Raw genomic sequence first — 12,513 nt, 5'->3', positions numbered from 1 at the left:
TCTCTGACTGAGGATACCCACAAGAAAGGTGGAGAGCTGACGACGAGAGATTGGGTGCACATTGGCAAAACCAAATGCACGTTCGACAAAGGTTGCTTACCCAACTGGACCAACGAATTGTTTCATGTCACTGGACGAGTGCGTGGCTGTCATCATGTCCTCTATAAACGAGACTACATGCACGGAGAAGTGTTAAACGGAACGTTTTACTTGCCCGAGTTACAACGCGACACCAAAAACGAAGAGAAAGTGTACAATATCGAAATTATTATCGATCAAAGAACATTAAAGTAGAAAAACGTCGTGTCAAAGAAGTCAATGTACGTTCGAAACGATATCCTCCCAGTTCCGACTCTTTGATCGACGCTTTGCAGGTCATCGACTATAAAAAGAAGTGACCACCATCATGCCCTAGAACACAACCTCAACCACCACAGAGAGCACTCATTCACCCAGTTCTTCTCTTCAAGATCTACAAAAGCAAACATTTGTTGTTGTTGTATAGAGGACGTGTGCCTAAAACGCAAATAGTCTTTTTCTGTCAAACTTTTGTGGGGTATCGTGTCATCGGTGCTGACATTGCCAATGTGAGTTTGCAACAAGGAGACAAACAATTGTGGACCATTTTATTGAGCAGCTGCGTCGGTTACCTTCACCGCAATCCTTCCCTGAAACGCTGTAACCGACACAACAGGAGTCTTGCAGACAACGTCAGTCACTCTTCCAAACAACCATAGCAATCCTCTGGTGGACACTCTTCTTACCGCCAGTGACCCCTCGGATAGCAGAATTCTGGAATTATGAATAACTAATATTACTTAACGTTACCCAGTGACAGTTCCATGGATGTAGTTCTCCTCAATACTTTGTGCTGTTTCACGGCCATATTACATCAGGTCATCTAATTGGATCAAGAAGCCCATTGGGAAGTGGTTTTGTTGGAAACGATTCACCCTACACAAATCAAAAACCTCACTGAAAATCAAAACACTTTTGAGATCGAAGTTCTGAACGACCTTGTGCATCAATACTTGAACAAAAACGAACCTGTAGATGCCTCTATGAAACGACAAGTATCCCCCGAAACTCCACGGTACATCTATCTGTTGAGAATCCCTGCAGGCTATTATTTTAACGGTCAGCATCTGGTGGACATGATTGAAGTCAGATTCAATGCGCTATTTGGTGAAACCTTGGATAAAACCAAACGTAGTGTCACCCTCGAGTACCTTAAAGTGGCTCGTTGCCTGCTGATTAAATTTTCGGATGGGAAAAACGTTGTCCTTTACATTTTGTCCTGAATTGTTTGACATATACGGTGGAGACCTCAAGATCGCCAAGGGCCCACTCATACCCCCCATCACCAACAACTGGACTTTTGAAAGATATTTTAATTCCTCTGTAGAACTGAACGAAGGATTAAATTTGATCTATGGTGGAGTACAACGTGGTGAGACACACCTTCCTACCGTTACTGCGTGTCATTCCTTTCAAAGTGGATTCTGCCGGGGCTAATAACGAGTAAGGTGGAAACACCTATTTTGTAGATTCTCATTATTTACTCATCAATAAATCATATTTCGACAATAGTCAATATTGCTATAAAAGGAGATCTTGGACAAAATATTCCATTCACCTAAAGGGAAGGTCACAGTGAAACTCCATTTTCGAAAACGATTCTCTAACGATTTGAAGTCACGTAACCAGTGTACCGAGGAGTCGCTCGACAGCGAGGACATTGCTTAGGACATATCGGCGTTTCGCTCAGTGGCCACCGTTTTGAAAGCAATGGGACACGAGGATTGAAAGCCTTGAAAGATTCATCTTTGACGCACGACAAAGAATTTCTACAAAATGGCATCATTGACAAACAAAATCCAAAAGCCTTGTTGAAAGCAGGCAAAAATATCTTGCTTCAAATTGGCAAAGAGATTTTAGGCCAACGAGAAACTCCTATAAATGCCTATGGACACTACAGAGTCAGGCATTTATGTTTCCCTAGCGCCACAACAAAAGACAAGGTAGAAAGAGACGACGAAGACACCCCTCCAGAGGCCTTCATACTCCTGGATCTAGACTGAAGAAGAGAATAACCGTCCGAGAATTGGACGTTTTTGATTATTAAATCACAGAGAAAACAAAATGATACATCGAGAGTCTTGCAATTGTTCCAAGGCGGAACTGGATCTGTTTACCATGCCACCCACTGTGATGACGATGCAAGAATCCCAATGAGTATAATTTCATCCCGTCTCCTCTTTGACGACCACGGGGCTCATAGAGTTTGAAATCAATGGTTATCCCGAAGATTACATCAATCTGACTGGCAATTACTTGTATCTGAAAGTCAAAAAGATCAAAACGGAAGAGATCGCTCCGGGAGCGGGTGCTAGAGTAGCTCCTGCCAACAATTTTATGCATTCCTTCTTCAGCAAGGAGGATTTGTAATAACAAACTCGACAGCAGCAGCATGGATACTTACCCTTACCGGACCTACCTGGAAAATCTCTTGATGAACGGAAAAGAGGCCAAGAACACTCATATAGATGCCTGTATGGTATGGAAACCTGACACAGCAGCCATGGACAAGCTTAACAACACAGTCCTGACAGCGGATGACGATCCTCACAATGTGGGTTTTTATGACCATCAAAAGAAAATCCTGCAAGGATGTATTTTAGAACTGACAGATCACTAGCATTTGAAGTTGTGACTGCATGAAATTATTTGCGGAACGGGGCGGATATCCAGCTGAGACTGAACCACATTTGTAACGTTTTCCATTTCATGGCTTATACCAACGAGTATAAAACCATCATGTAAGAAGCTAGACTGTACGTCCAACACGTGGAAGTGTTACCTAAAGTGGGAAATGACATCAGCAACACTTTGAGCAGAATGACCGCCAAGTATCCTATACGATGCGTGTAAGTGAAAACCTTCACCATTGCCGCTGAACTTCAATTCGAGATCGAAGATCATCTGTTTCAAGGATAGTTACCTAAATGTTTAATCATTGGTATCAGCAACAAAGCCCTCAATGGAGCTGTCACTACCAATCCTTTCGAGTTTAAGCACTATAAAGTGTCTAAGATCGAAGTCAGTTGCGATGGCAAAATCTTGTGTATCAGACCCTTCAAACCTAACTTTGCCCAGAAGAGTTACTTGAAATTGTACCTGTCCCTTTTATGAAACCACGGGACAGTCAGGGACTAACAGCAGTCACGGCCTTTCGTACGACGATTTTATAGGCCTTTGATTTCAGTCCAGACCAAGACAGCAACGAGGGACATTTCCACCCTATAAAATACAGTCAACTGCATGTTGAACTTCAGTTTGCTTATCCACACTGGGATTCCACCATTTTGGATTTTCTAGGTAAACCATAGTATCATACTTTAAACACATTTGTAAAACTTGTTTATTTCTATTACAGAATGCTTTTTGCATGATAAACATGCCAGTAAAACTCAGTTAAGTAAAAGAGTGCATGTGTTAATTTATAATATGGACATAACATTATCCCTGGCATTCAACAGGTCAAACACTGTTATCTGATTCATTCAAGTAGGGATTAATTCAGTTTTTATTCTTTTAGACCTTTGCCTTTGATAGCCAAGAAAATCATTCAAGCCTGCAACTTTTGTTTTAAAACGAAATGTTCATAACCAATAACATGCTGAAATGTATTCCCAAGATTTTCCAAGATTCATTTTGAGAAATTACACTGGTCAACAGTGAAATCATTACTGACTTGAAAAGGCCCTAATCTGTAGTATTTTGGTGTGCCGAACACGAATATAACCGTGAAAAATTTGTATTGGCTCTCGTTTTGAAGATATTCATATACCTCATTTTCTATGTTTCACTGTGTAAATTTCTCCAGTAGGACTGCAGCAACATCCGGAATAATGATGTAACATTGCATAATACCATCATGCTCACATCATCCACAGTTGATTGCATCATTTTCTGATGCAATGCAATACTAATGCCATGCGGCTGCTGAAGTAAGTTGACGTCAGCAGTGTACTATACATGTGTAGGCCTATTATACTAATGCCAGGCGGCTGCTGAAGCTGACGTAAGCAGTGTACTATATAAAGCCCAATCAGATAGGTTCAGCATTTAAAATATTTTAGACGTTGTGCGAGACAGTTCAAGCTACTGTTACATAAAACTTATTATTTTATCCATTTACGTACAATAAAGAACAGTAATGCCTCGAGAGTGTGTTAATACCGCGGACAATTTTTGCTATATTTGTGGGGAAGTGACATTTGCCAACCAGAAGAAAAGTATCAATTCTCAAGTGAAGAAGGCATATCATCTTTACTTCGGATGCAAGGTTGGTGACCAAGACAAGCCTTGGGCTCCGCATATATGCTGTGCTACATGTACAACACAGCTTTCACAGTGGTTGAATTGCAAAAGGTCATCAATGCCATTTGCAGTCCCAATGGTGTGGAGAGAGCCAAGCAACCACCTAAATGACTGTTACTTCTGCTTGGTTCCTCCTCTTTCCGGCGGAATAACGAAGCGAAAGAAGTCGAGAATAGTCTACCCAAACATTCCGTCTGCATTGAGACCAGTTCCACATGGTGAGGGACTTCCTATTCCAGAACCTCCAGCAGAATATTCTCTTGATTCATCTGACGAAGACAAAGGTGAGTCGACCTGTTCTTCTCCTGGTCCATCAGCATGCAGTGATCCAGATTTTCACTGTGGTGCATCATCAACCCCACACAGAATAACACAGGAAGAACTAAATGACCTGATTCGTGATTTGGACTTATCAAAGAACAAGGCAGAATTGCTAGGATCAAGACTCCAACAATGGAATCTTCTAGAAGAAGATGTCACAATTACTGCATATCGAAAGCGCCACCAGCAATTGGAGCCTTTCTTCAGAAAGGAAAGTAATCTGATATTCTGTTCCGATATTGAGGGCCTCATGAATGCTTTAAAAATCACTCATGACCCACAAGAATGGAGACTATTTGTGGACTCTTCGAAACTGAGTCTCAAGGCTGTGCTTTTGCACAATGGAAACATTCTTCCATCTATTCCAGTAGCGTATGCTGTCCACATGAAAGAGACATACGATAACTTAAGGCAGCTACTGAATTCCATTGAGTATAACAAGTACAGCTGGCACCTCTGTGGTGATTTGAAGGTAGTTGCCCTTTTAATGGGACTGCAGCAAGGATATACAAAATACATGTGTTTCTTATGCGAGTGGGATAGCCGAGCAAGGGAAATGCACTACATGAGGAAGGAATGGACTCACAGGCAGAATGTAGCCATTGGAGAGAAGAATATCCAACACCCAGCTCTGGTTGAGGCTCAGAAAATCTTGCTACCACCCCTTCACATCAAACTAGGTTTGATGAAGAACTTCGTGAAAGCCATTGACCGGACTTTGCCAGCATTCCGATACCTGCATGAAAAATTCCCTCGACTCAGCGAAGCAAAGATTAAAGAGGGAGTTTTTGTGGGTCCTCAGATTCGAGAGCTTTTCAAAGATGACTGGTTCAACAACTTGCTGGAAGGTGACGCGAAACAAGCATGGAATGCTTTTGGCCTAGTTTCTACAAACTTCCTCGGAAATGTTAGGGCAGAAAACTATAAGGAACTAGTAGAAGACATGTTGATGAAGTATAAGAAACTTGGCTGCAATATGTCTCTAAAGATTCACTTCCTTCATTCCCATTTGGATTTCTTTCCTAGCAACTGTGGTATTGTTAATGATGAACACGGCGAACGTTTTCATCAAGATATCGCAACAATGGAACAAAGATACCAGGGAAAATGGTCCACTACAATGCTGGCTGACTACTGCTGGACACTCCTCAGAGATGCTCCCGAACAGCTGTACAAGAGACAGGCGAAGAAATCTAAGATGTAGTCAATGACTTGATTTTTTATAGGTAGGCTATTACAGTTGACCTTTTACTATTGGAATGCATTTCGTTATGTAAACATTAATTTCTTGCAGATTACAAAAAAACTAGAGCCAATTTTGCAATTTGACTGTCATATTCGTGTTCAGCACATAAAAATTGATAAGAATTGACTAATTTTATTTCAGTAACATGACTTTTGTAAAAATTTGTTGTCCAGTATTATATGATGAAATTAGGCACTTTAAGGATAAGACCAGAGTATCCAAAGGTTTCCAATTACTGGAACTGGCCATCAAGCCTGTTCTAGCATGTAAGTAGAAATTATCAATCAGACGTGAAAGGGGCCTGGTGAATTATATCTGATTACTACCTGTGGATTACAATAATGGTAGTGACAACAAATGCTAGCATATAACGGAAAATGGAACTATACTTCCAATCATCATACAATGCAAAATAAATGACTCAAAAGTAAAATTTTCCATAATAATATGTTTTTTTTAAAGCAAAATCTCTAAAATTCTGAGACTTTCAATGACCTAAGTGAAATATCAATGACTTTCAAGGTCTTGAGTTCAGGTGTTTATTTTTCAATGACTTTTAATAACCTTAAATGACCATGCAGACCCTGTCATTGTAGTGTTTGCTTCAGGTTTCAGTGCTCAAAGGAAAATTTCTCAACATGTGTTACTGATCACCATAGCAACCTCCCTAAAAGCAGTTCCTTTATGGAGTATGAAAAGAAAGTGTGTTCTTGGACAGATATGCCATAATAGTTCATTTCCATAATTGCAGATGTTGTAGAAAGAGACTATGAAACCTTTGGATAAATTAATTACAGTACAGTCGGCTGACAGTTGTACACAATTATCAAACAATATGCTATGCAGAATTAAAGGTCAAGCAACAGATCACATTCAACTTGAGTAGGAATCAGAAAAATCTTGTAAATAGTTTTTGTCTTGCAAGCCAAACACGTGAGACTTATTGCCAAAGTGGCAATTAAATTTGATCAATCAGCTAATTTTTATTCGTCTTTTTATAGCACTGTTTCTTATAACCAGAGACATCACAAACCATATGTAGGATTAGTGATCTTATCTTTCTACAGGTTCTTGCTTGTTAATAATTGTTAACTATAACAATAACACGGTTAATGAGGAAATAATTTTTAATCAGACATCTCTATTAGAGATTGTCATTTCATCTCCATTTTAAGATCTGTTTCACGTACTTGTTTTATTTCCCTTTTATTACATTTAATCATTTTTATCACTACAAATTTGTAAAGAAATAAAGTAGCAAAAAGGTAATGTGCAAGATCTGATACCATCATGTAAATTACATAAATAAATCAAAGAAAATATTTTTCATATTTATTAATATGTCAAAAAAATTATTACAATTTCATAGATATTGACATACAACTGAAATAGTTTTCTAGAGATGTCTACAGTCACTATGGTCACGTGCTGGAAGAACTGTTATTGTAAGAGTCATATTATATCCATCTAAGGATCACGCTGCAATAAATGTCTTTACCTGAATTTAATGTTAGAATGGCTTAACAAAAATACAAATGATCAAATTAACACAGAATGGTGTTGTTACTATACTTCCATTAGATACATGGTATTAGCTTTTAATTTAATATTTTTGAAATTTAAATTTACAGCAGTCAAGATTCCAAGTGACACATTTTGTAACTGAAGATAAGAATGACTTAAATGACTGATTAACTGTCAATAACCTTCTCTTCCTATTAAATTCCTATTGAACATTTACCTAGTTGTCAAGGAAAATGGTACTAGGCTAAATTATAGGAATTTCTTTTCCTAGGAATGCCCTACTACTGGGTCATAGAACCTCTAGGAATCCTGTAGGAATCTTGTAGGATCCTATATTATAGGATTCAGTATGAGGATTCTGTACAGGATTTATTATGCATCATAAGATGCCTAATTAGGTCTTTATGTTTGTCAAACATTTTATCGCATATTTCACATTTAAGTAGTGTTTCTGCAGTGTGCATCCTCATATGCATTATTAGATTTCCCCCATTAAACATTCTATACATTTTTCACACTTAGTTTTTTCTCCAGTATGGGAGTGTATTATCATGTATCATGTGTCTCACCATATGCCTGCTTTCACTAAACATCTATTTTCTCACTTTAATGGTTTCTCTCCAGTATGTACCCTCATGTGGATTTTTTCATTACGCTGACTAAACGTTTTATTACAATCTTCAAACTTAACTAGTTTCTCTCCAGTATGTATCCTCATATGATTGCTGAATCTCTACATACAATAAACCCTTTATCACATACACATATTATCACATGTCATTCCTCTGATGTCACTGCTTGAAATTTAATGATAACAATAAAACAGTCTTTCATGCATGGCATTAATTTATACAAGTTTGGCAGGAATATCTATGAATATAAACAAAAAATGTAATGCAAAATAAAGAAATAATTCCAATGCATCCAGCCAAAAGTAGACACAAAATGCAATCCTGGGCAAAGAAAGCATGCAAAGGCAGAACAATGTATCACACAGGAAATGGCAATATTGGCCAACATTAACCACGGATGTTTAAACTGAACCACTTGTCTACTGACGATAAATGGTTACACATTTCTACTGTTACAATTTATGAACTGGTTTTGTGTAAATATCTTTGTAAAGTTTTAGAAATATTTAGTTATCTACAACACAGGTTGCAAGCATTACTTGTATTATGTAATTACCTATGAGACAGGTTGCAAGCATTACTTGTATTATGTAATTACCTATGAGACAGGTGGCAAGCATTACTTGTATTATGCTTATTGTATTAGTACACTGTTAGAAAATACACAAAAGACAATTTAGTGGAATCTCAGAAGCTGAACATTGATACATTTTATTTTATGTTTTATAACTACTGCTTCATAAGATTTTGAAGTGCGACACCACTATAACACGGTACTTAGATAGAACCATGCAATTGATTATAGTGATTGATGTGGTATTTTCAGTTACTCATTGCTTGCAATGTTGTTTGCATGTTTAACTTCTTTTTTTTAAATCCTATTTGATAGATATGACATTGATGGTCCATTATTTACTTCACATGATTTATAAAAATGGAGAATTGAAAAAACATGTCAAGAAGAAATAGAATAGATTGCTATCATTATAGCAACAAGTAATTGCTAATAAATTCAACAACAGATACAGGTACAAATATTAATAATGTATTGTATACATTATTTTCTTCATCTCCATTGATATGCATAGCACTTATGGTCCATTGCTTACTTCACATTGAGTCATTTGGAACATATTGAGTGGGTCTGCTTTGACTTGATAACCAGCACTGGTGATATATCCAGTAAGATTTTTGGCCTCTGTCTCATTTTCACCTTTTCTACACGTGCAATGCAGCATAATTTGTTTTCTGTTTCTACAAATTAGCATAGTCTCCAATTTTTCTTGTGGTTTTGGGTGTTTTTTTCATTCACATCATGTTAATTGTGGAGTTGGACAAGTTTTAGGTGAATTGTGAGGTTGCTTTTACTAACACTTTCTTCAATCTTACATAGTTTTTTCTCCTGATTGTCCTCATGTGATTTGTTAAATCTCCACCTCAAGTGAAAACCTTTTTATATACTTCACATTTAAATGGTTTTCTCTTGTATGTGTCCTCATGTGATTTGGTACATCTCCACCTCAAGTGAAGACTTTATTATATGTTACATCCTCATCACAATTCAAAACTGTATTACATACTTCACATTGTAATGGTTTTTCTGCAGTATGTATTGTCATATGCCTCATTAGATGTCTGTCCTGACTAAAAATGTTATTACATACTTCACACTTGAATGCTTTTATCCAGACTATACCATATATTATATATTACACAGTATTTTTCTCAAGAATGTATCGTCATGTGTCCATACAAAGATATATTTTCATTTAACCTTCAACCACATATTTCATAGGTAAATGCATTCTTATGTGCTATCCACCCTGACTAAACATTACACTGAAATGTTTTCTCCAGTATGTATCATCATGTGTTTATTCAAATCTTCAATCTGACTAAACCTTTCAGAACACATTTCACACTTAAATTGTTTTCCTGCAGTATGCATTCTCATGTGCAATATTAGCTGTCCACCCTGACCAAACATTCTGTCACATTCTGCACATTTAAATTTTTTTTCTCCAGTATGTATTATCATGTGTTTATTCAAATCTCCAATCTGACTAAACCTTTCAGCACATATTTCACACTTAAAAGAGTTTCCTCCAGTGTGTATCCTCATGTGCTCATTCAGAATTTTACTGTAAGTAAAACTTTTACCACATACTTCACACTTATGTGGTTTTTCTCCAGTATGTATCATCATGTGAATCTTGACATGTTCACCTCGAGTCAGCATTTTATTACATACTTCACACTTAAATAGTTTCTCTCCAGTATGTATCATCATGTGACTTTTCAGATTTCCTTTTTGACTAAACATCTTATCACATACATCACACTTAAATGGTTTTTCTCCAGTATGTATCCTCATATGCTCGTTCAGAGATTTACTGTGAGTAAAACTTTTCCCACATACTTCACACTTATATGGTTTTTCTCCAGTATGTATCCTCATGTGCTCATTCAGAGAGCCACTGTGAGTAAAACTTTTACCACATACTTCACACTTAAATGGTTTCTCCCCAGTGTGCGTCCTCATGTGAATCTTTACATGTTCACCTCGAGTCAGCATTTTATTACATACTTCACACATAAATTGTTTCTCTCCAGTATGTATCATCATGTGACTTTTCAGATTTCCTTTTTGACTAAACTTCTTATCACATACATCACACATAAATGGTTTTTCTCCAGTATGTATCCTCATATGCTTATTTAGATTTCCACTGTGACTAAACATTTTATCACATACTTCACACTTAATTAGTTTCTTTCCAGTATGTGTCCTGGTGTGCTTATTCTTTAGATTAAACATTTTTTTCACATACTGAGTATGATACTTCAGTCTTCATACGTCAATCGTTCTCATTCAAATCTCCACTGTTGCAAAAGTTTAATAAATGCAAAATCACACATTAAAGGTTTTTTCTCCTGCATGTCCCATCGTGTGATTATTCAGACTCCATCCTAGGCTAAAAATATCATTACATACTTCACATTTAAATGGTTCATTTCAAGCACTTTTATGACAGTGTACATTTTGGTGACCATTATAAGCGAAACATTCGACACAAGCATTACACTTATATAGGGTCAGACTAGTTACCGGAACAAATTCAAACTAACCGTAACAAACGAAAATACCGGTACAAAAAATAGATAATACCGGAAGAAAGGTTAAAACACAAATTCTACTTACTTTTATAACTGCTATACTTTTATTTCCATTAACTTCAAATTAATTCTATACTGATATTGCTTATTTTATTTTAGTTTCGTTTTTTGTTATGTGCTACTGATACTTTGCTGTGGGAGGGTTGATTTTTCAGGGGCAATAACTCTTATGTACTGCACAGATTTTCTTCAAAACGAAAAGTTTAATCCATCTTTTGGTTTAGATTTTTAGATGATATATTTATGATCTGGAACCATTCATCAGAAGAACTGAAGGAAAAAAAAAATCATTTATTGATTGATTGATTACTTGGTTTTACGTCGCGTGAGCCCCAAAGGGCATGTGCGACGGGTTTATTCCCGCACAGCGGAATGCTAAATATTCCTGGGGCAATGAATTAGTGCAACATCCCCCAGGCGTTTATGTGCTCAAGGAACACTGCCAATTTAGCCGTCAGGTCGTATGACTGTATGTCCCTAACGGCCTGAATGAAGGGTTTTCTTGAGTGGGAATGGGCCCAACACACCCTCAGGTCAACAAAGAGTTGGTTTCAGTCCCTTATTGACTGTACTATGTGTCGACCCAAGCAGCATGTAACACCTGTTGCAATTAGTCGCAACGATAAAGTCACATCGGGACACCTAGCTTTAGGAGGTGGATATTGTTCCATATCTCCGCCGTTATACGATGTCCAAAAGAGGCAAGAGGGCATGGAACTCGGCAAGCCAGCCATGGATATCGTGCACTCCCAAGAACGCCAGCCCATTACTTAGTCAAATTTAGTCAAGTTGTACTAATGGATAATAAAAAATGCCAGTGATGTGTTAGCCACCTGTGCAATTGGGTCAAATCGAAACAAGTTGTACAATTTTATTACGTCCTAACAATCGGAATAATTCTAATACATAGTGTACAATGTAAATGCCCTACACATTGTTAAAAACTAATATGTCTGAGCGACATATAAAAGGTTTGAATTTTGAAGTGGTGGATTGAAATTTCAAGTTAGTGTACATACTATTTTCATTGAAACGGAATACCAAACCAAAATGGTTCCCTGGATAAGAAGCAATATTGGTAGCCCTTAGAAGGCTTTTCAAGCAAAAGTTCCCCAATTTTCTTCTGCTTCTTTACATTTCACCGCAGTTCTTTTTTTTCTCAGGTAATTTCGGGGGGTAAATGGTAGCTGTGTAGCGTAGAAATGTAGTTAGCTCCTTCTACTAGCTGCT

At 37.3% G+C, this 12,513-nt stretch overlaps 1 protein-coding gene across 1 annotated transcript in view; it reads right to left on the bottom strand.

The window, feature by feature from the left end:
• Window positions 1–7,269: 7,269 nt before the first annotated feature.
• LOC149783738 (uncharacterized) overlaps window positions 7,270–12,513 on the bottom strand; it is a 28,734-nt gene continuing 23,490 nt past the window's right edge. The window contains exon 4 of the mRNA XM_089932895.1: window positions 7,270–10,955. Coding sequence (XP_089789021.1) covers window positions 9,941–10,955 — 1,015 coding nt within the window. The 3' untranslated portion in view covers window positions 7,270–9,940. The remainder of the gene's footprint in view (window positions 10,956–12,513) is intronic.

Source organism: Sinohyriopsis cumingii, chromosome 14 (genome assembly GCF_028554795.1).
Source record: "Sinohyriopsis cumingii isolate HCF-2022 chromosome 14, ASM2855479v2, whole genome shotgun sequence".
NCBI classification, from domain to species: Eukaryota; Metazoa; Mollusca; class Bivalvia; order Unionida; family Unionidae; genus Sinohyriopsis; species Sinohyriopsis cumingii.
The sequence above is the reverse complement of the archived record's forward strand: the minus strand, read 5'-3'. Positions and strand labels throughout refer to the sequence as shown.